The sequence below is a fragment of the Rhineura floridana genome, chromosome 18 (assembly GCF_030035675.1).
Source record: "Rhineura floridana isolate rRhiFlo1 chromosome 18, rRhiFlo1.hap2, whole genome shotgun sequence".
Classification (NCBI taxonomy): Eukaryota; Metazoa; Chordata; class Lepidosauria; order Squamata; family Rhineuridae; genus Rhineura; species Rhineura floridana.
The window spans coordinates 7,537,431-7,561,791 of NC_084497.1; the positions used below are offsets into that span (position 1 = coordinate 7,537,431).

Sequence of the window (24,361 nt, forward strand, 5' to 3'; positions counted from 1 at the left end):
TTCTGTTCTGCTATATTATTGTTATTAGAGGATGACTATAGTAGTAGTCGTCGTCGTCGTCGTCGTCATCCATGGACTGCAAAAAAGACAAATACTTGGGTGTTAGAACAAATTAAACCAGAACTATCACTAGAAGCTAAAATGATGAAACTGAGGTTATCATACTTTGGACACATCATGAGAAGACACAATTCGCTAGAAAAGACGATAATGCTGGGAAAAACAGGAGGGAGTAGAAAAAGAGGAAGGCCAAACAAGAGGTGGATTGACTCCATAAAGGGAGCCACAGATCTGAACTTACAAGATCTAAACAGGGTGGTTCACAACAGATGCTAATGGAGGTTGCTGATTCATAGGGTCGCCATAAGTCGAAATCGACCTGAAGGCATATAACAACAACAATTATTAATATTATTATTTTGTATCCAGTGTTCTTCCTACTTTGGAGTAGACCACTGAAATTAAAGGACACATCTAACTTGGGTGCATCAATTTCAGTGGATCTGCTGTAATTCGTTATAATGCTATAATCTACCATATATTTTGGAAAGTTTTTTGTTTATTCGCTCCATATTTGGACGCCTCTTAATATAGCGTTAACCAAATTTGGCATCATGGTTCCCAAGGTCGTAGAGAACTTTTCATCTATGTTTGAATACCATTGACTGCCATGTTGGATCAAGGTAGTGGACCGAACCTTTCAAAACTGCACTAATTTTTTTTGTTTCTCAGAATTTCCCAGCAACACCAGCTCTGAGGCTGCTAGTGCTTTATAAAGAGGCTGTGAGTGGGTTCTTTTCTTTTTCTAAACACTCTCCCTTTAAGGCTTGCTGGCATATTACACAGCATTGTACACGCACCCTCTTTTTAATAGTTTTTTCTTGTTGCACATCGACGGCAAGGCTAATGTTCTGTTTTCTCCATCATGATGATAATATTTCCACGTGCCACGAAAAACCTCTGGATTGCAGTGGCCCTTGCCCTCCAGGCTGAGCGGTTACAACTGCTCCTCTCTGTCAGAATTTAGGTTTGTAATCTCCTTGCATGCAGAACCCTGTTGGCTGACGGAACCTCCCCTCCATGTAAGTTGATGGTGCTGTACAATAATCAGTCGGTTTCTAATCGGCTTCTGATTGTGCAAACCTTCATCCATCTATTGGACAGTTTGCTTTTTTGTTTTTGTTGTTGTTTTGCTTGTTTTCATTCAGTGTCGATGAACTTGGGAAAGGAAGGCTGGAAAAGGGAGATGGAGAAACCCCCATTAGCTCCCCCCCCCCGGTGCCATCCTATGCCACATTAGTGTCTTATTCCGCTGCCGCCCTTAATTCCGCAAAGTAATCACATTGGAGGGGGGGGGGATTTTTTTGATTAGAAAACAAAATCTAAATGAGAGTTATGCATATTCATTAGGTGTGGAGATTAATATGCATAATTATGCAAATTAGACAGCAATTAAACACCAATTCTCCCGGGGAAATGATGAAAACAAAAGGCTTTGGAATGGAGGATTGCAATTTTGAAAGAAGTTTCTGGTTAAATGAACGGTAAGGGGAGATGGAGGTTGGAAGGGTGCGTTTCCCATAATAATAAGCTTTAGGGGGGAGGGGAAAATACACGCGTGCACACACAGTGGGGTTTTGGGTGTGTGCGAGCGGAGTTGCACCTTTGCACACCCAGCCTTGCATGCCCTCATCGGTTTGTGTAACGTCGCAAGGGGATATCGCAGGGGGTATCTCTGTTACGAGGTTCACAGCAACCTCGAACGGGTTGGAATCGAGCCGTGCGGAGACCTGAAATTAGGGCCGTTAGGTTCCACGCCACAGCTGGAGAAGAGAGGAAAGACACTCTGTACATGCTCAGGGCACTTTCATGAGTCATCCCCCTTTTTCCCTCCCAGCGGGGGCGGAGGAAGTTTGCCCTTAGTCAGCCAGGATGCTTTTCGGCCCTAGGATTCTTTTATTCCAGGCCTGGGCTGACTCGGCGGTTTACCTCGCAGAGGTTGGCGGAACTATTCCTCCACCTCCATTCCAGAAGCTTCTCTTACAATTAGGGGAAAGGCAAGGTCTTGTGTTCAATCTCCGGCAGCATCTCTAGGTAGACCTGGGAGAGACCTCCGCCTGAAACCTTTCAGAGCCGCTGCCTGTCAGTGCAGATAATACTAAACTAGATGGACCCAACGCTCTAACTCATTATAAGGCAGCTTCCTCTGTTCTGAGAGGGCTGCAGTCGTCTCCAGGGACAGGATCCTCGTGGGCTGCGATGTCGCTCAGTGGCGACGCTCAGAGTGGTTAATTCGGGGCATTCCTGTAAAGGTCTTTGAGGGGGTTCCTCGATGAGGTGACTGATAACGGCAGGTGGGCTTCCCCAAAAGGCAGCTGGCCTGTCTTCGCCTGCAGAAAGGGTGTTTGGGGGCAATTGTGGGTGCCATCGCCCATCACACAAGGCCACAGTAGCGCTCTCCAGACCTGCCCAGTGTCCGTGGAGCATGTGTTCTCAGTAGAGATTTGGCAGCCCAGGAAAAAACTGGAAAAGTGGGGGATATGTTTGACCCACATTTTTTCATTCCCCCCCCCAAAAAAAACAGGAGAAAACCAGGGTTTCCCCCCAATTTTTTCTAGTCCCCCCCCCAGCCTTCACATTTCTAGTCCTTGGCCTAAAACGTTTCCCTGGAATCCTCTCTGCCACATTGAGGCCTCATCCTTCAGGAACGAGCCAGTAGAGTCCTGAGGCAGTCGAAAGCATTGTACCGTTTTCACTCTGCAGACGGGAGTTGGTTTTGGAACGCTCTTGGGCTCTCTCAGTGAATCTTGCTGCAGCAGATCCGAGGAGTGGAGTGGACTCTTGTCAGTGGGTGCCAGCTAGGGTGTGGGTCCTCAGCAGATGCCCAGCAGTGCCGAACTTTGACGCCAGCCCTGCATTTTTTTAATGGTTCCTTTTGTGTTTTTAAGAAGTCCTTGCAAGTAGAAAGCTAGCACCACATGCAATGGGCCATGGAGTGGCAAATGATTTTGGGAAGGGAGGGAATGGTACCACTTCAAGGCTCTAGTGGTGGTGGGATTTGTGTGTTAGGGTGCTTCTGCTATGGAAAATGAGGCTGGGGGGATATCTCTGTTACTAGCAACCGTATCATGCTAGGGTGAGTAACTTCAGCTCAAGTGTGGGGGATCTTGCAGCCCTCCAGAAGTTGATGAATGACAACTCCCATCACATAAATAAAGGTTGTCACACAGAGGAGGGCCGGGATCTCTTCTCGATCGTTCCAGAGTATAGGACACAGAAGAATGGGCTCAAGTTGCAGGAAGCCAGATTTCTACTGGGCATCAGGAAAACCTTCCTAACTGTTAGAGCCATACGACAATGAACAGATGACCTAGAGAGGTAGTGGGCTCTCCGACACTGGAGGCCTTCAAGAGGCAGCTGGACAGCCATCTGTCAGGAATGCTTTGATTTGGATTCCTGCGTTGAGCAGGGGGTTGGATTGGATGACCTTATAGGTCCCTTCCAACTCTACTGTTCTATGATCACCCCCAGCAAGCTTGCCCAGTCACCAGGGATGTTGGAAGTATTAGTTCAGCAACATCTGGAGGACCAGAAGGTTCCCCACGCTAGATAAGGAGAGGCCTTTGCTCTGATCTAGCACGGTTGCAGAGTCTTAATTCATTTCAGAGGTGGACCTTTCCAACAAACCATCACAGCTTTAAAGGCCCAAATCTGGATGCATGTGCATCTTTCTATCGATGCACATGAACCATGCAATCCTGTACGTGTCTATGCAGAAGTAAACCTCCTCAAGTCAGTGGGACTGACTTCCAGAGGAAATGTGCATAGGATTGCGTCAGAAGAAAATAATCTTAACTACTGTGCTATCGGGTTTCCTTGGAGGAAACTCAGTGGACCTTTGACATGAGCCTAAATGTTTCTTTGAGTTGCTTTCTGGCATGTTGGGAATTTGGTGTGTGTGGTTTTGGTCAAAAGGTAAGTATAGATTTCCTCCCTGGTCCTCTAATTGTCTACATGCGAGGCCTTCCACCCACAGGGGAGGGGAGAAGCTTTACTCACGCCAGTCTTCCCTTGAGGTGGCCCAGCCCATAAAGAAATACAAAAAATGTTTTTAATCCCTCCATCAAATGGGCCCTTATTGGGCTCCCTCTGAAGCTGAATCCCCGTGTGGGAAGTTTCCAAAACAGGAAAAGTTTTTTGGGGGGGTTTCCCCTTAAAAAAATCCCAAATATTTTTCTGTTTGTAGAAGGAAAGAGGTTTTAACTTCAGGAGGCTCTGTCTTTGTTTGAAGGTACTGCTGATCAAAGCAAACCCCTTTTAAAACGTTTTCTCTGGGCTTGTTTTTGTTTTGCTTTTCCAGCGGGCTTGGACGAGCGGCCGGCTTCTGGTTCCTGGTCGACAGGAGATCAAAACAACTCCACGTTTGACCAAGTCAGGGTAAGGATCAGAGAGGTGGAAACAGCAAAATGGACTTCTGTTCTTCCATTTGCATATTTCAGCTTTGAGTAATCATTGGGAGGGTGGCTCGAGCCCTAAAACTGAATGTGGCCCTCAAGCCCTCTCTGTCTGGCCCTCGGAATTCTCCACAGGCCACACACCCTCAACGGCCTTGCTTCCAACTTCCTTGAGTGTTTTTGCCTGGCTGCGATGCGCCCTTGAACTCTGATCCTGGATGGAGGCTAGAGAGGGATGTACGTGGGCAAAAGTTAAATTTAAATTTATTGCCCTGCCCACTTTTTGCCTGGTACTGGCGTCTGGCCCTCGGGCTTCAACAGGGGGTCCCCACCCCTGCCCTAGACATTTTATGACAACAGCCTCTTCATAAAGCTGCAGGTTTCATTTCCGAGGGCCCTCTGGCTTGCCAACCCGCCTTTTTTTACAACAGCGCCCAGCTTCATGCCCTCTAGGGAACCCGTAAGCAAGGCATGAGGGGCGACAGCTCTCTGATGTTGCTCTCATTTTACCGGTGGTAGACTTCCCCTGTGTATGGAGGTTCTGTTTGGCAACCCTAGTTTAAAGAGAGGTTTGATAGACTTGCCTTGTGTGAAGAAAGTTAACAGCGGCACTGATGGATCGGACCAAAGCTGTCCTGCATCCGGTGGTAGCCTGGGAGTTTTGTGAGTGAAGCTATTTCCCCACCTTCTGGAAAAAAAAAGCAGCCTGCACAAGAGGAAGGTTAAGTTGAACCCGTGACATGCTAACTTTCTATGTGCGGGGAGGTATTTTCCTTCCCTTTATAATTGGGGGAGTTGTCAGTGGCATGCGAAATTTCAATGTGCAGGGCAGATTTTAATTTTATTTTCCCCTTTATGAACAGGGAAGCTTTCAAACGTGTAATTTTCCTGCTTCCCTGCCAGCAATCTGATGGGAAAGACCCTTGCCGCTTGATTCTGTTGAATGCATCAGCCACCCCTGAATGGACAGGCAGTAACCTTTTGGGGATGGGCAACCAAATCTGTCCGGCGAATGAATTTTCCTTGCCCAGAAATATGTTGACTTTCTGTCTTTACCTGGAGCTGCCAGGGTGGTGGTGGCCGGGAATCAGGTTAGCGGTCATCTGAAGGCAACCTGCACTCACCCCAGGCGAGCAGCTGTCCATGAATCCAAATCAACCCGGGCTGAGTTAGCTCTCGAAAATAGCGCCTTGATTTAGGAAGGGGTCCCCACGAGGGCCTGAGGAATCAGCCTTAGCGCCTGAGCTGTGAGCGGGCAGACCTGTTTGCTTGTTTTTCACCATTTGCGTGTAAACCGTTTTATCTTTCCTTCTTTCAGCAGGGATACGGCGAAGGCTCTCACTACAGTGAGCACAGGGACCTGCCGTCCCACAACAGCATATCTTCGTCGTCATTCCTGGGGTCTGGGATCGTAGGTAAGAGGCGCTGTGTTGGTGGAAGCCTTGCTCGGTGGGAAATGCGTCTCGTTGAAGATGCCGCGGGCGGCTGCAGAGATCTCCCGTTTGGCCGTGGCCAAGCAAAGGGCTGGTGGGTGTACTGACTTGGTTCCTTCTCCGGTGTTCCTTACTTGGTGGGAACAGGCGTAGAAGGTCCCAGGTTCAGTCCCCATCTCCAAGTAGGGACCCTGAAAGCCACTAACAGACAATATTGCAATTCCTGATCAGTTCTCCAGCTTTTCCCCCCATGGACCACTTGACAGTTGCTGTGGGTCTTGGGGCACCACTGACTGATGGTTCTGCCTGCTGCCGTGATTGCAATGCGCTGCCTACTATGCTGGATGATTTTTCATTCTTTTTTAACTGCTTCTTTGATTCCTTATTCTGTAACAGTTCAGATTATAACACAAGAAATCAAAGAAGCAATAGAATGAAAAATATATATGAATAGAATCGTGGAGTTGGAAGGGGCCTATGAGGCCATCCAGTCCAACCCCTGCTCAAAGCAGGAATCCACGTTAAAGCATCCCCGACAGGTGGCTGTCCAGCTGCCTCTTGAAGGCCTCCAGGGTTGGAGAGCCCACCATCTCCCAAGGTCATTGGTTCCATTGTCATACCGCTCTAACAGTTAGGAAGCTTTTCCTGATGTTCAGCCAAAATCTGGCTTCCTGTCACTTGAGCCCATTCTTCTGTGTCCTACACTCTGGGATGACCAAATGTTGAATACAATGGGAGCGCATTCACCAGTCTTCAACCACGAGTCCCCAAACCACCTGAATGAAGCTAGCGCAGGACAGTTTGGAAACCTCCGCTGCAGAGGATTCATTGATGAATGGACCAATGGACCGACTCCGCAGAAAGCAGCTTCTTATTTTCCCATTTAAATCAGAATCATGAGGACTGGAATCTTTATTTGGGGGGGAAGGCCATAGCTCAGCGATTGCTTTGCATGCAGAAGGTCCCAAGTTCAACCCCAATGGCATCTCCACGTAGGGCTGGGAATGTCCCCTGCCTGAAAGTCTGCCAGTCAGTGTAGACAATATTGAGCCAGATGGGCTAACTTGGTATTAGGCAACTTTTGAACTTCCCATTGAATTAGCCCCTTTACTCAGAGCCATGAGGACTAGAATCTTACTTTATATTTCAGGCAAGGGCTGTAACTCAGTGGTAGAGTACCTGGTTTGAAAGCAGAGGGTTCAAGGTTTCATACCTGGTGCCTCCGGGTAGGGTTGAGAGTGTCTCTTGCCTGAAACTGCTGAGTTTTTTTCCCCAACTGTTTTGCCAAATTGGGGGCAGGGCAATGGACCATGGAGGGCACCCCCCCACCTGTTTGAAACCTTATTTAGCTGCCTTTCTGGTGACCAACATTGCGTTCTGCACTTGGCAGAATAAAGTCACCTCAACCATCTGGCACCAAACATTACATCCACCTTTCCTCCAAGGAGCTTGTTTTATCCTGACGACAACCCAGTGAGGTAGGCTCGGCCTGAGAGGCTGCGGCTGGCCCAAGGTCACCCAGCGAGCTTCATGGCTTGAGTCTGGGGATGTGAACCCTGGACTCCCAGGGCCTAGTCCAGCACTCTAGCCCAGGGGTTCCCAAACTGTGGTCCACGGACCACCAGCGGCCCGTGAGCTTCATTCAGCATGCCCCTGAGGAACAATTCCAGTCGGAATTCTGAGAAATAAAAGGAGCAAGAGAAATGGAACAAAAAAAAAATCATACAGAGTTCTAGCACAGCACATTGTGACGGCTGCAAAAGGCATGGGGGGAAATCATTAAGTGGTCTTCCAGAACCCTCAGCAATTTTCAAGAGTAAGACAGTTTGGGAACCCCTGCTGTAGCCACTACATCACGCTGTCTGTTTGCTTCCCGCGGCCCACTTTGACCAGCAGCTCTCCCACATCCATTGTCCTTATACCTCCAGCCCACAAAGCAGCCTTTTCTTGCTAACCGGGGAGACGACATTTACCCTCAGAGGGGGCATCCCTGCTCGCCCCCCAATTAAAATCAAGAGGGGACAGTCAGGCGATTAGGTGGAGTTGGTGGTTAGCACTCTGCAAACGCCCTCGGAAGGGAACGCCGAAGCAAAGAGAGGCCCGTCGGCCCGTCTCTGACCCAGAGCAACGTTCTATACCTGTCCTTCCCCCTCGAGTGTTGCTCGGAGGCTGTGCTGATCCTTGCAAAGCTGGTGCAGAGGGCGATGGCCGAGAGGATTGCTTGTGCGGGAAGGGAGACGGAAGGGGTTGTATATTTATTTACCTGTGTAGATAAATAGATAGCTATAAGCATGATTTCCATTGGTTTCCGCTATCCGGTTCGGCTTCCAAAGCTGCCCCCCTCCAACAACCACCCCGTCCCGAGCATTTGCAAAGTAATTGACGGACAGGAAAAACCTGACGGGGGTGGGAGGAAATTGTTGTTAACGAGTAAAGAAACCAGTACGCCCGGGTAGATCTCTTTCAAGTAATTATTTCTAAGCAATTAACTCCTTTTCAAGGCCCAGCCTGCTAATCTAGCCAGCATTGTGAGTGGCAGGCGTCTTGGACAATAGTTTTTAATCGGTCCAGGCTGCTCTTCTTCCCCCCACCCGCCCGCCGACACCCCCCAAATGCACCAGTACTGCCTTAATCTCTGGATCTTATATCGCCTCCTTTCCTCCCCCCCCCCCAAATCCAGTACCAGGAACTGAATACATAAGTTATAGGAGCTGGACATTTTTTGTCGTTCTGATTCCTCTGACCCTGGGCGGACGCTTCAGCCATGTTTTTTTGTGCGTCTGTCTGTGCGTTATTTTCCTTAACTGTGATTAAGTGCTAATTCAGCTGTTTAAAGGGCTTATCCCCAAACTGTAGTTCAAAGCGAGTTTGCACCCAGGAGGCATTTGTACATATATATTAGCAGAGTGCACACTTCAACCATAGTTTGTGGGAGCTTTGCACGTAATGCTAAACCATGGTTAATGCTATGGTTAATAAGCTGTCAGCATAATAAGCTGTAGGCATCTGGCACATGATCACTTAAACCTTGGTTTATTACAGTAACAGAATAATTATAAGCACTGGCTCTGAACCTTTTGGACAATGACAGCTCCTTAACCATAGTTTAAAAAAGAAGAGGTGCAGATTCGCACCTAACGTTAAGTTCTAGCCTGCATTAGCCAAGGTTTATAAACCAGCTACAAACCTTGGTTAACTAGTGACTTTTAGCTTTTGTTAATAAGCCAGAGTTAAGCAGCTGGACTGAGTTCTGTGTGAATGTCAAGCTATGGTTTAATAAACTATAGTTTGGTAAACTATGGTTTAGGCAGGGTTATGTACAAACCAGACCTCTGTGTGTGTGTGTTCCTTAGCCATGGTTAAGCATTAACCGTGAATTTAGATATTCAGATGTTTCAAAGGGCTTGGCCCCAAACCCTGGACATGAAACCATGGTTCAAAGTGGGTGCTGTGGTTAGCCTTTACCCTATGTTTGTCTGTCCGCTTTGCTGCCAGTATTTTTGCTCCTAGCCCAGTGCATCATGGGGCTCTATATAGTTAGGATGTAGGGGAACCCAGATTCAAATCTCACCATCCTTACCTCCCACTCAGCCATGGAAGCCCTTGAGCAAGTCATCTCACTCTACCTTGCACACCTCACAGGGTCATTGCGGGGCTCACATCTGGGTTACTCGGAGGGAAAGGCAAGGAGAGGCGTGTCACTAACTCCCGTTTGGGTCCCTGTCCCCAGGAGCTTGCAATCTGTATGCCTTGTCGTTTCTCTACCATTTATAAAGGGGTGGGTGAAGAGACCCAGTGGCCCTCCAGATATTGCTGGACTGCAGCGCCCATTGTCCCCTGACCCTTGGCCGTACTAGCTGTGGCTCATGGGAGTCCACCAACATCCTGAGAGCCACAGCTCATCCCTGCTCTAAGAAGAAGCATTCCCTGCTCTCAAGAGGGAATGCCTCTTCAAAAGGGAGGCATTCTTCCGTCTCTTGCATGCAGAAAGGAATGCTAGCCGTGCGGGAGTCCAACAGCATCTGGAAGGCCACACCTGATTTATAGGGAACCTGATGGGAGCGGCAGCCTTGCCCCCCTTTCTTTATTGCATCCTGCTTGCTTATAGTTTTGCCAATTCAGCTATTTAGTTTCAAAAGCTCCCTTTCTTCCAGCACTCGCAATGTACCTTTTTCTTGGGTTTTTCAGAGGTGCCATTTTTTTTAAAAAAATTACTTTTCAAAAATCCGAGTTGAATCGACAAGGAAATGGATTAGGGGCCTAGAGCTATTGGGGTGGATGACAGGGGATGGGGTGCAAAAAGTGCTTGGAGTTGTAACACCCCCCTTCCCCACGGGCGCCCATGTGCGCGTCTGTGAGCTGATTTGAAAGCATCCGGGTGTGACTTTTCAAGAGGCTTTGCCAATCGCCTGCATCGAGCGCACCTGTTTTTGTTGATGGTTTTTCTTTTGGCTGGCAAGTCGAGAAATATTCGGTGCGTGGGGGGGAAACAGTGGCCTTTTTGCGCCTGTCTCCATGTGCAGTTTTATTTCTGAGTGCAGCTCACTGGTAGCCTTGCTTGCAGAAGTTCCCAGTTTCAACCCCTAATCATCTTCAAGGAGGGCTGGGGATGTTCCCTCCCTGAACCCCTGGAGAGTCGCTGCTAGTCAGTGCAGACAGTATTGGGCTAGAGGGACCAATGGCGTAACTCTGGCCAAGGCGGCTTGCTGTGTATCTATTTAGATTTATTTATTTATTGCATTTATATACCGCCCCATAGCCGAAGCTCTCAGGGCGGTTTACAACAACTAAAAACAAATATACCAATTTAAAAAACACATTTTTAAAAAGCAATTTAAAAACGCATGCTAAAATGCCTGGGAGAAGAGGAAAGTCTTGACCTGGCGCCGAAAAGATAACAGTGTTGGCGCCAGGCGCACCTTGTCAGCAAAATCATTCCATATTTTGGGGGCCACAACTGAGAAGGCCCTCTCCCTTGTTGCCATCTTCCGAGCTTCCCTCAGAGTAGGCACCCGGAGGAGGGCCTTGGATGTTGAGTGTAGTGTACAGGTGGCTTCGTGTCAGGAGAGGCATTCCATCAGGTATTGTGGTCCCAAGCCATCTTTTAAAAAACAAGCTTTAAAAACAATCTCAAGAATTGAAAACAATCTCAGGCTACACCCCCTACTGGCCTCGCTTCGCACCTGTCTTGAGTGTTTCTGCCTGGCTAAACGCTGGGTGATATTCAAGGTTAGTCCTGCTCAGAGTGGACCCATTGAAGTGCGCCGCCCACTTTTGCCCACCACTGATACGTGGCCCCCACGAGGTTGCCCAGAAGGGAATGCGGCCCTCACGCTGAAAAAAGTTCCTCACCCATGCCCTGTGATCTGAGATTGAATATTAACTCCAGATCCCAGATCAGCTTCCCTCAGTCATATCCGGCTAAATCCTACTCGGAAAAGACCCACTGAAATTAAAGGACATGATTTGCTTAGGTCCATTAATTCCAGTGGGTCTACTTATAACAGAACCTGGTTGGATCCAACCCTAAGTTTCTAGCCCTCGTTGCAAAGATATGCTGCAAATAAAACAGAAGGGAGTAGAAAAAGAGGAAGGCCAAACAAGGGATGGATTGACTCCATAAAGGAAGCCACAGACCTGAACTTACAAGATCTGAATAGGGTGGCTCACGACAGATGCTCTTGGAGGTCACGGATTCATAGGGTCGCCATGAGTTGTAATTGACTTGAAGGCACATAGCAACAACAACAAGGACATGACTTGGTTAGGTCTATTAATTCCAATAGATCTACTTTTAATACAACCTAGTTGGATCCAACCCTAAGTTTCTAGCCCTCATGACTGCAAAGATTCTCTGTAAATTAAAGGACATGACTTGCTTAGGTCCATTAATTTCAATGAGTCTACTCTGAGTAGGACTTAGTTAGGCCATCTCTCGTAGTTTTTAATATTTAAATAGGAGTTATCAAACATATCCCAGGGTGGTTTGTTATTTTTTTAAGAACTGTGACTTAATTGGGGTCTCTCAGATCCCGATTCCAGATTCGTGCAGTTCTTTCCCATCACCAACAGAGTGCAGGCAGTGTTTTTCCCTGTTGGACGGCACTCTCATCTTAATCTTGAAGAGATTACGCACACCAGCGCATCAGAGCAAGTAGCCCGTTTCTTAATAAAAGGAAAAACATTTGTTCACCCAGCAGAGGCGATTTAGGGCCCCAGGATCAGCCCAGTGACGAAACCTCCTCGTGGTGGCTATTTTTGTGAAGCGGCGGAGGGGAGGGTGGAGAGGCTGGCCACCGCACAGCAAATTTAGCTCCTAAACCGCTTTGAGAGGGGGAAAAAATTAGGTCAGTTAAAAGATTTTGCCCTGTGACCTCTTGTTTACTTAACACTAAGCCTCTCGAGGGAGTCGGGGAATGTGGGTGTCCAGGAACTGTGGGAGGGCATGGTGTTTGAGTGCACCCCCTGTGGCTACAAAGCCATTTTCAGTAGGTGAGGATCAGCGTTTACGGGGCTGTGTGGCTTAGACTGCTGTCTCCCAGATGGAGGCTGGTGTGTATATGTGACCGACAGGGAAAATGGGAATGGACTGCCTTCAAGTCGAGTCCAACCCTATAAATAGGATTTTCATGGTATTCAGAGGGGGTTTACCTTTGCCTTCCTCTGAGGCTGATAGGCAGTGACTGGTCCAAGGTCACCCAGTGAGCTTTGTGGCTGTGTGGGGATTCCAACCCTGGTCTCCCAGGTCGTAGTCCAACACCTTAACCACTATGCCACACTGGCTCTGGTGACCGATAGGAGATCGTTTTAATTTTATTTTTTTTAAAGTGCCTCCTTGCTCGTGCATGCGCTCTCTCTCTCTCTCAACAGCATAGTTGCCCCCATCTTGGAACGGATCCCATAGAAGCTGGGGGTCAAGGGCAATTGTATCATCTGCCCTACAAAGGAAGTGGATTAGAGGGAGCTCCAGAGGAGAGGGCTCTCCGTGGGCGTGTCTAAATAGAACTTCCATGTACGAGGGTAGTCTACCTCTGAATGCCACCTAGTTGTCGATGAGCAACAGGGGCATGGCTGTGAGTTTCACGTCCTGGTCTTGAGCTTTTCCTTGGCATGGGGAAGCAGGGACTGAGCCAGCAAACGGCCAGGAGTGGGTGGTGCAGTGGTTTATTCATTCATACATACATACATATATACATACATACATACATTCAATTTATAATCTGCCCTTCCAAAGGAGTCTGGGGCAGCAAACGTAAACAAAACAGTCCCACAAGAAAAAGAAAAGCACCCTAAAAACAGTTAAGAACATTCCAGGATTCAATGAGAATTGAAAACATTCTAAAATGCAGTTAAAAATACTCCAAAACTCAGTTACAAATATTCTAAAAGGCGGTTAAAAACGTTCTTTCGTCGGTGATCGTCCGGTTGCTGGGAACGGTCCTCTTCAGCCATCAAATGCCTGAGCAAACAGGATTTTTAAAAATTCATCCTGAAAGTTAATAGCGATGGAGACAGACACACCTCAACAGCGCGGGGCATTCCACAGATGGGGAGCCACCCTGAAAAGGCCCTGTCGCAGGGCATAGCTCGGTGGTGGAATCACCAACAAGGCCTCCCTTGCCAATCGTAGGGTCTGAGATGGTTGGTACTGAGAAAGTTCTTTTAGGGTATCCTGTCCCAGCCCTGGTGCTCTTCCACGTGTTGCCGGACTGCCAGGTCCCATCTTCCCTGACAACAGGCCTCCAAAATGCTGACACCACGCACGGGTGGCCAACGTGGTGCCCTCCTGATTTTGTTGGACTCCCAACTCCTGTCAGCCCTGGGCCTGAACGGTTAGGGAAGATGCAAGTTGTGGCCCAGCAGCACAAACATGTCTAGGTTTCGTCAGGGCCTGGAGGATACCAGTGGCTGCTAGCCACCATGAGCTACGTTACCTCTCCACGCTAGGAGGCAGTAAATGCCTCTGAATCCCAGTTGCTGGGAATCGCAAGTGGGGCAAGTTGCTGTTGTGCTCAGGTCCTGCTTGGGGGCTTCACATTGGGACATCTGGTGGGCCACTGTGGGAACAGGAGGCTGGACTAGATGCCGGATCCAGCACTGCAGGGCTCTTCTGGTGTTCATTTAATGGCTACTAGCCATGATGGCTCCATGCAACCTCCAGGATCAGAGACGGAATGCCTCTGAATATCCTTTGCTGGGGGACAGCAGCAGCAGAGGGCTCTCACCTTCCCGCCCCGCTTGGGAGCTTCCCAGCGGCATCTGATTGGCCACTGTGAGAGGAGGAGGCTGGACTAGATAGGCTGCTTTTTTGTGGATAGAAGGTTGCTGAGGAACCCGCCCTTCAAGCTGCCTTGACTCACACTGGTGGTGCTCTGCAACGTTATTGTTGTGTCCATTACAATATTTGCGTCGTAAGCAGTGTTGAGGGTCTCCCAACAGAAAGGTGATTTTTCCATGTGTGTGCATTTTGTAGAATTCAAAAATTAAGAGCGAAAGGAGAGCTCTGCTGAGCGCAAATAATGCATCATGTGCAGCGCTTTGCATCGCCCCATAATTTCAGTTTTTTAATCTTTGGAGTGCTTTTCCAGAACAGCTTCTGAATTCGCGGGGATTGGCATTTCTATTGGGATATACACAGGGTAATAACATGTCTTGATGTATCATAGATCAGAGGGGCGAGTGATGAGTGTCAGCATAAAACAGAGACCTGAGTTCAGGTCCCCACTCAGGAGTAAAGCTCACTAGGTGATGCCCTCTGAGCCTAACCTACCTCGCAGGGTTGTTGTGAGGATAAAATACAGAGGGCAGGGGAGAATCTGTATGCTGAGCTGAATCTGTTGAAGGAAGGGTGGGATAAAATGTGCTGTGAGTGAAAACAAAATGCTTTTATTGTATGCTGTGAAATTTTGCTGTATATTTGGCAATTTTGGTAAATTTACCTATATATCTTTTTACCAATTTTTTTTCTGGGGTGGGGAGGTTCAGTTGGTTTCCATGTTCCACAAGATACTTTCCCTCCCTTCCTATCTTGCCCAGTTGAAGCAGGGCTGGGAGGGGTCTTAGAGGTCATCTATCCAAATCCCGCCTGCCTTAAACACAGGTTTAAGGATGCTGGTTGCAACTTCGTGGATGATTCTCTGCTTTTGGGTGCTCATAGACTGTTCTGTCTCTCTCTCTCTCTCTCTCTCCTCTCTCCCCTCCCCCCCCCCAATCTCTAGGGAAAGGCACAGAGAGAGGCACCTACCCATTCGGAAGAGACATGCCTGCTCTCAATCAGGTAAGCCTGTCTTCTTTACTGATCTTTTATTGTACTATTGCGGACGTTGCAGGGTCAAACTGGGACACTTTTGGTCTCCTGGGGCATGAGGGCAGTGGCCTTCCCCTGTGCTGCGTCCCCAGGACCAAGTTTTCAGAGGTAGACTGCTGCGGAACATGGAGGTTTCACTTGGCTCCTGTGCAGGACAATGCAAGGAGGGCCAGTCTACCTCTGAGGACCAAGAACCTGGAAACAAATGAATGGGAGGGGACTGGTGCCTTTATGCCGTGCTTTGGGGGGGCTTCCTGGAAGCATCTGTCCAGGCGCTGTTGGAAATAGAGGTCTGTTGATCTAGCTAAATAGAGCCTTCCTGCTCAGGAGCAGTCTTCCTCTGAATGTGGGCTGATTGGAACAACTATCAAGTGGATCCACAGCTGGTTACGGAATCATACTCAAAGAGTGCTTATCAATGGTTCCTTCTCAGAGTGGGGGGAGGTAACAAGAGGGGTACTGCAGGGCTCGGTCCTGGGCCCAGTGCTCTTCAACATTTTCATTAACTACTTGGATGCAAACGTGCAGGGAATGCTTATCAAATTTGCAGATGATACAAAATTGGGAGGGATAGCTAATACCCTGGAAGACAGAAGCAAAATTCACAGTGATCTTGGTAGGCAGGAGCACTGAGCTGAAAACAACCGAATGAAATTTAACAGGGATAAGGGCAAGGTTCTTCACCTAGGAAAAAGAAGCCACATACACAGTTATAAGATTGGGGACACTTGGCTCAGCAATACTACATGTGAGAAGGATCTTGGAATTGTTGCTGATCACAAGCTGAACATGAGCCAACAGTGTGATGTGGCTGCAAAAAAAGCAAATGCTATTTTAGGCTGCATTAACAGACATTGAGTTTTCAAATTACATGAAGTATTAGTTCCCCTCTGTTCAGCACTGGTTAGGCCTCATCTTGAGTACTGCGGCCAGTTTTGGACACCCCACTCTAAGAAGGATGCAGACAAACGAACTGGTTCAGAGAAGGGCAACGAGGATGATCAGGGTGCTGGAAACAAAGCCCTGTGAGGAGAGACTGAAAGAATTAGGCCTGTTTAGCCTGGAGAAGAGAAGACGGGGGGGATATGATAGCACTCTTCAAGTCCTTGAAAGGTTGCCATACAGAGGAGGGCCGGGATCTCTTCTCAATCGTCCCAGAGTGCAGGACACAGAATAATGGGCTCAAGTTACAGGAAGCCAGATTTCGGCTGAACATCAGGAAAAACTTCCTAACTGTTAAAGCGGTACGACAGTGGAACCAACAACCTCGGGAGGTGGTGGGCTCTCCAACCCTGGAGGCCTTCAAGAGGCAGCAGGACAGCTGCCTGTCGGGGGTGGTTTAATTTGGATTCCTGCATTGTGCAGGGGGTTGGACTGGATGACCTTATGGGTCCCTCCCAACTCTATGATTCTAAGAATATCAGTGCTGGGGAGAAAGACCAAGGAGAGGGGCTGCAGCCTTTCCACCGTGCTTGTGGGTTTTCTGGAAGCGTCTGGTCTGTCGGCTCTTGGAGTCAGCAGGGCATGGGGCAACCTGTGGCCCTCTGGATGTTGTCTTTGGGCTCCCACTGCCCGCAGCACCCAGCATGGCCAATGGGTCTGGGGCAGTGAGGGTTGCAGAGCCCAGCGACGTATGGAGGGGCCCCGCAGGTTTCCCTGCCCTTGAAAGCCCGGGATCAGATCCCCCAAGGCCAGCCCGAAAGCTCGGTGCCTGACCTTTGAAGCCAGCGAGCACCTCTGGCCCTCCATTTTGTATGCACAAAATAGATTTCACACACACATGAACCTGGGCAGTGCCATGCATCAGAGACACCAGCACGTGTGCACTCTGCAACTCTTTGGAAAAGAAGGTGCTGGAAAAGCTTTATTTGGAAAAGAAAGGAGAAGGAGGAAGCCTGTTTGAAAACTTGGCCCAGTTTTGCCGTCACTTCCACAGTCACCCGCCCTTCTCTGTACGGAGGATGTTTTCCCGACGCCTTCTGGAACAGCCGCGTGGAGACGGCTCTCGGTGCCAGAGTGGATTTAATTTTTAAAATCAGAACAGGAGATCTGCCAGCCACCCGTGCATTTTAATTGTATAGATTTGGGTGTGCTTTTTTTTTTTTTTTTTTTAAATGGTTTGCAGGCTGGAGGGATGAGGCACAACAGAGTTGTGAATCGAACTGAGGGTAAGTGGGTGGCTGATCGTCTGTTGGGATGAGCGAACCCAGGACCTTAGGAATCCGCCTTAAAACGAGACAGGCAGTCCATCTAGCTCATTACTGTTCACACTTACTCGCACCCGTACCTGGAGATGCCAACAGGGATTAGGCTTGGGACCTTCTTCATGCAAAGCAGCTGCTCTCCTCACTGAGCCACTGGTACTCAGAGGTAGACTGCCTCTGGATGTGGAAGCTCTGTCTCACGGCCATCAGCCACAACAGTGGATCTTCCACATTTGGAGGTCCTTAAGATGAGCTTCTAGCCTGGGTCCAGCAAGGCTTTTGGTACATTTTTATGTCAGTAACAGCATCAGGCGACTTTTCACAGCTCTGCCTGTGGGAGCAATTCTCTGTAGTTCCTTTTCTTGACTTCCATTTTTTATGACAGCTAGGGGGAGCCTCTGTGAATGGTGGTCGGATGCTCTCGGGGATGGGGGGAACTTGTGAACTTCCAGGCATTGCAAGACTCCCAGCAGGCCCAGCAGCCGGGATAATCAATCAGGGCTGATGGAGGTTGCCGGGATAACCAATCAGGGCTTATGGAAGTCGTAGTCCAGCAACGTCTGGTGGGCCACAGGTTCCATGGCTCTACTGTAAGATGCAGAATTCCATACTGCCTGCAAGAGAGAGAGAAAGGGAAAAGCCTTTTGCAGCAGGGAATGAAGAACCTTTGGCCGTCAAGATATTTGTTTTGATTCCCAGCAAGCCAACATGGCCAATCAGGGATGATGGGAGCCGGAGTCCAGCAACACCTGGGCGGCCACAGGGTCCCCCATCCCTTCTATAAGAATCAGCATACCATCCTACACGGGAGAGGTAGAGGAACGCCTCTATTTAGAAGAGGCATTCCCTCCCGAGAGAAGGGAATGCCTCTTCTTACATCAGTGATGAGAAAACCTGTGTCCCTCCATATGTTATTGGACTCTAGTTCCCATCATCTCTGATTGGCCATACTGGTTGCTGGGCCTGCTGGGAGTATCACAACACTTGGACGTTCACATGGCTCCCAGCAGCCAGCATGGCCAATGGTTAGGGTTCACTTGGGAGACCATCCCTGAGGGCCCCACAGATTTCCCTTCTCTACTGTATTTTTGGGGTGGCGGTGGAAGCATCAGCTGAACAGAGACTTGAACCCAGGCATCTGTCGGTCTCTCTTGCGCGCGCATCCCGCACCCGGCTGCTCCATTCCTCCTCGTTCTGGAAGATTGCGTGCCCGCGCGCAGTTTCTCAACACGAGGGACGGGTCCGCCTTCCACGCCGAGGGCTGGCGTGTCTCCTCCTTTCTTTCCTTCCTCCCATACTTTTTTTTTCATGGGGTTTATTTTCGTTGTGTTTCCCTCCTGCAGCCTGGCTTCCTGCCCGGCGAAATGGGGATTTCAAGCCCCGGCACGCTCTCGCCAACGGGGGTGAAGGGCGGGTCGCAGTACTTCGCGTACGCCAACAATCCTCGCAGGAGAGGAGCCGACAGCAGCATAGGTACGTGGGCCTGTCTCAGGGGTAGGTGGGATGGGACTGCCATTCTTTCGTGGGGGAGGTGGCGTAGGCTTTACGGTAGCCTTTCCCAGCGTCTGTGTCCCCAGATTTTCCTGGCCTACAGTTCCCATCATTCCTGACCATTGGCCATGCTGGCTGGGGCTGGTGGGAGTTGTAGCTCAGCAACATCTACGGAGCCAAAGATTGGGAAAGGCTGCTTTAGGGCACGGCTACAAAATGTGGGGTTCCCAAACTGTGGTCCCTGGACCCACCGGTGGTCAGTGAGCTTCATTCAAGTGGTCAGTGGCATGCCCGTATTGAATATTCACAGGGCTGGCGCCAGGCATGACTGTGCCCTTGGGCACCAGCCCGCCCGCCCGCATGCCCTACCTACCTCTCCTGTTGCTTCATGTCAATTCCCTGCTTGCTGTGCACACATGGGTGGAATCAACCAAGATGGCGGCGGGGGTTTCCCTAAGGGGCTGATGCCCCTGCCGCTATCTTGGTTGATGGCAGGCAGGCAGGCACAGCATTCACGGCAACAGAAAAGGTAGGAGGGGCGCGTGGATGGGTGTGACAGGCCGATGCGGTCTGTATGGGGGGGGGCTGGGAGCTCCCTCTCTGCGATCTGCAGCAGGGTCAGGAATCGACACTGTTGCAGGTCGTGGAATGGGATTGCTACCCTCTCACCCTAAGGAGGGGCCCTTCAGGGATACCTTGGCCAGGGCCCAACCTGGCCATTCTCTGGTGCCAGCCCTGAATATTCATATTGATGTTTAATATTTTTATTGTTTCTTTGATTTCTTACTGAAACGGGGTTTTTTATGCTTTTAAAGATGCTTTGTTTCAATTATCCCAAAGGTTGGGAAAGGTTGCTTTATGGCACAGCTACAAACCTTTTCAAGATGTTTTGTTTTAAGATGTTTTTAAGATGCTTCAGAGTGCTTTTAGTGCGTTTGTGTGCTGCCCTGGGCATCTTCTAGGAGGCAGGGTGGGAATGTAAATATGATAAATAAATAAAATAGAAAACGCAGTTAAAAATCATACAGTATCTAGCACAGTGTGTTACAATTGCGACCACAGGCCGAAAAATCATTAAGTCACCCACCAAGGTCCTCAGCAATTTTCAAGTGGTCCGTTGGGGGGGTGGAGGTTCTTTTCAGCGCCTCCTTTAAACATTTTTGTTTAGGCAAGCCGAGGTGTTTTCATCCTTTTAGGTCTGTTGTTCATTTAATTAATTTAAAAATGTCTTTAATTACTTGCTTTCTGTTGTTTTATCGATAATTTTAATGGTTGGTTTTTTTTGTGAACTGCTTGGAGGGGGCATTTTTACAATCAAGCGGTATATATACTTTGGTGAGTAAAAAAATACACGTTGAAAGCGTCCAGCACAGCGCATTGCAACGGCTGCAAGAGGCAGAGAAAGAACTAACTGGTCTGCCGAGACCTTCTGCCGTTTGCAAGTGGTCAGTGGAGCCGTCGGATCATAGGCCTGGCCAGTCAGATGCTGCTGGGAAGCTCATGAGCGGGGCGGGATGGCGAGAGCCCTCTCTGGCTGCCGTCCCCCAGCAAAGGATATTCAGAGGCATTCCGCCTCTGATCTAGGAGGTCGCACGGAGCCATCATGGCTAGTGGCCGTTAAATGAGCACCAGAACATCCTTTCAGCACCTGGATCCGGCCAAAGGGGGGCTTTTAGTCCAGCATCCTGTTCTTGCAGTGTCCCACCATGGGGAAGCCCCAAGCAGATCATCAGCCGAGGGGAGGAATAAGCAGCTGCCGACCAGCCCAGAAAGGGGGCATTGGAGTGAGCAGGAGGGGTGTGAAATGTGACAAGGGCAGGCCGCTCCCTCTAAAAATTTGTTTCAAACTGTTCTTCATGTTAGTTCTTCATGTTATATTTTATATCGTTGCGACATGCCATTCTGGGGAAGAGCGGGTAATAAATCTAAAAATAATCATGACTGATAATAGGGAGTTTTCCCTACCCACAGAGAGAGAGAGAGAGAAACCTATGCAAATTGCTTTACACCAAGTCAGATCGAGTGTCCATCCAATTCAGTATTGTCCACTCCAGAGGCCAGATGTGGCCCTCCAGGCCTCTCAGCCTGGCCCCGCTTTGCAGCCTCCTTGAGCGTTTTTGCCTGGCTCGGATGCGTGCTTGAGCTTGGATCCCACCTCTTGCGTGTCCAGATGGAGGATAGAGAGAGAGAGAGGCAATATTTATATGCATTGCTCCACCCCTTTATGCTTCTGGCCCCGCCCACTGCTGGCGTGCGCACCCTGGAAGGCTGCCCAGAGGGGAATGCACTCCTTGTGCTGAAACGATTCTCCCGGCGGCTGTCCAGGATTTCAGACAGACTGAATTTGGGACCTCGCACCGGCAAAGCACACACCGTGCCACCGAGCTCCACAAATAACACAGGATTCTAGTCCTCACAGTTTTGGAAGAAGGGGCTGATTTTAAACAGCAGCAGAGGAAGTTGGCTTAGTCTAGTTGGCCTGTCTAGCTAAGTGTTGCTGACACACGTCAGCAGGAGCTCTTCAGGGCTTCAGGCTGGGTGTCTTTTTCCAGCTCTATCTGGAGATGCCAGGGATTGAACCCAGGACCTTCTGCATGCACAACAGGTGCGCTACCGTTGAGTTAATGGCCATTCCCCAACAGATGAAGTAACATTCTAGCCCTCATGATCTTGAATAAAGAGCTGGTTTAAACAGCAGCCTAGGAAGGTGAGATACCAAATCAGGCCAATGGTCCATCTAGATCCAGTATTGCCTACACTGACTGGCAGAGGCTGTCCAGGCAAGGAGCTGTTACCTGGAGACTGAGCCTGGGGCCTTCTGTGTCAAGCAGATGCTCCTGCGCTGAGCTACGGCCCTTAATTGATGGAGAGTAAGTGCGCAGCCTGCTGGCTTGCCATCAAACACCTTCCTGGCAGCCCCAGTTGCCTGTGTAGACGAAGTCAAGCCAGGTGCCCGTCCGGCCCCATGCAAACGCTTCTGCTCTCCCCCAGAAACGCTCCAGGTTTCTGGCTCTGCGAGAGCATTGCACCATTCAGAGGGGGTGGCCGGTTGTAGAGGCAGCGGCGTCCCTCTGTTAAAGGGGGGGAGAGACTCACCCCCTTCCATTATGACGGGGCGGAGCGCTGGTGGCTGCTGGACTCTTACCGAGAGGAAACTCTGCGCTCGTATTCCAGACATCTGGCATCCATTGATGGGAAGGAATTTCAGGAATGGAGACCTGTTGGAGAACTCAGCCATGTGGATTTCTCTCTCTCTCTCTCCCCCCCCCCAAACAGGAGGGAGATTTGGGTGGGGGCTCAGTCATCACGGCTCTGTGAACTCTTGAGCACTTTTTTCCTTAAAAAAAAAGAAAAGAAATTAAACCGCACCCAGACAATCCAAAGTCTACCCAAACACACACACACACTCCTCCCCCCCCCAAAAAAAATTCATCTCTTACTATCTCTTAACTGGCCCAAATAATTCTGTTTTTTGCAGGGAAGGGGGCTGGCGTCGGGAGGGCCAAGCAAGCAATGTGGATCACAGTAGCCCCCCCCCCAAAATCTCTACAAAATATATTTGGCTTTCTTCCTTGAGATTTCAGCAGATGCCCTTTGGAGTGTGCCTTTTGGAACCCCGAGGACTAGAAACTTGCTTTGCAAATTAATGAAACAAAGCTGAGGTTCTCTCCCAAGTTTGGAATGAAAGAAGGTGCTTATCTAGCTGAGGGCTGTCTACAGTGACTGGCAGCATTGAGGTTTGAATCCGGGATCTTTTGCATGCAAGTCGGAGGGTCGGCTGCTGAGCTAGACCCTTCCCCATTTGAATCCTGGGAATCGTACCTTAGCCAGGACAGCAGAAACAGGGTCACGTTTATGCCTTTTAACGGTCAGCACCGTTCTGTAGTGTATAAAGTGCATCACACGGCATGGAGAGAGAAAAGTTTTTCTCCTATAACACTGAAATGCATGGACATCCAGCGAAGCCGAATGTTGGAAAACTCGGGGGGGGGGGAAGTCCTTACACAGCCCAGAGTGAAACTCCAGGATTCACTCCCACAGGAAGCAGCAGTGGCCACCGATTTGGACGGCTTTCACATTGGACAAACTCACAGAGGGAAAGGCCGCCAACGGCTACTAGCCACAGTGGCTATGTTCTCCCGGCACGGTCGGCGGCAGCGTGCTTCCGAATACCGCTTGCCGGAAAGTGCAGGAGGGGAGGTGCGCTCTGCGCTCAGGTCCCGCTTGCGGGTTTCCCATCAACAACCATTGTGAGAACAGGATGCTAGCCTAGGTGGGCCACTGGCCTGACCCAGCGGGCTCTGCTGATAGTCTTAGGGCAGAGGCATGGAACCCGTCACCCTCTGATGTTCCTGGACTCCCAACTCCCCTCAGCCCTGACCATTAGCCATGCTGGCTGCCGGAGTAGATGGGAGCTGTCATCCAAGAACATCCAGAGGGCACCACAGCTTCCGCACCCCCTATAGACATAAAATCCATCCTTTGCCCCCACTCACTGCCTAGGGGCGGGGAAGCATTTTCTTGCAAACTATTTTTTCTCCCAAAATAAATCCTGATTCCCTGGCTTGAAGCAGGCGGTGTTAGGGGGGGGGGTCCCCACCAGCCGTGTTCTCGCTCCTGCACAATTTCCTGCCCCTCCCTCCCCCCTTTTTTCTCTTTCATCCCTCTGCCTTCAAACTAATGAGATCCACCTGCTCCCGCCAAAGCAGGTTCACTCAATAAAATACCTCTCTCCCCGCAACTCCACAAACCCCTGCCAACCTACAGGGTCTTAGTGCCCAGCTGTTTGCCTTTATCTTTCGGAGATGTGGTCCTCAAAAGGTTGTGCTGTGAAAAGACTTGCCAGGAATTGTTTTTTTTTTAAATCCCCCACAAAAGGGGCTACCCGTTGCGCTTCTGTGCGACTCCCTGTTCTGATATTTTCGTCGTTCGGTTCAGGTGGAGGAGGATGACAGAGGAGTTTTCCAGGCAGGGCCCACATTGAGCGTTGGATCACTTGCAGTGCAGCGATTCAGAATGGGCTCCTGCCAACGGGCTCAGGCGCAAGAGTCTTGGCTCAGTTGTTGCCCGTGGCTTGAATCTACAAGTTGGCCCGCTACTAGAGCCCAGGTCAGGATGCAGCTTCCAAGGTCTGATATCACTAGAAGCTCTAAGCAAAGGCATTGCCACACCTGATGCGCCTCCCTTGGGACCCCCCTAGGAAGGATGGGGCTGGCACAGCGACATGCATGGGGATCGTCTCCCGTGTCAGGACTGGGCAAGCAAGCGGGTACTCCTCAGAGTAGGCTGGTGAGCTGGCTCCGTTTATTTGTGCCTGCGCCCCCTCCAGCACGTCTGTGGTGATGGAGGCGATGACACCTCAGCCAGATCACCCCTTGCGACCCACCCTCCTGTGCCAGCTAGCAGATCTCTAGGCCTTCCCCAGCTCCTTTCCCCATCCTGTCCAGACCACCGAGCCCTGCCTCTGGATCC

The 24,361-nt window shown here is 49.8% G+C and overlaps 1 protein-coding gene across 16 annotated transcripts in view; it reads left to right on the plus strand.

The window, feature by feature from the left end:
• TCF3 (transcription factor 3) overlaps window positions 1-24,361 on the plus strand; it is a 271,367-nt gene that overhangs the window by 43,097 nt on the left and 203,909 nt on the right. For 13 of the 16 annotated variants that reach the window (XM_061601006.1, XM_061601013.1, XM_061601016.1 and 10 more), the window contains 4 exons: window positions 4,361-4,437; window positions 5,773-5,869; window positions 15,106-15,164; window positions 18,742-18,871. In XM_061601006.1, coding sequence (XP_061456990.1) covers window positions 4,361-4,437; window positions 5,773-5,869; window positions 15,106-15,164; window positions 18,742-18,871 — 363 coding nt within the window. The remainder of the gene's footprint in view (window positions 1-4,360; window positions 4,438-5,772; window positions 5,870-15,105; window positions 15,165-18,741; window positions 18,872-24,361) is intronic. The other 3 variants (XM_061601020.1, XM_061601012.1, XM_061601019.1) reach the window with 1 other exon arrangement.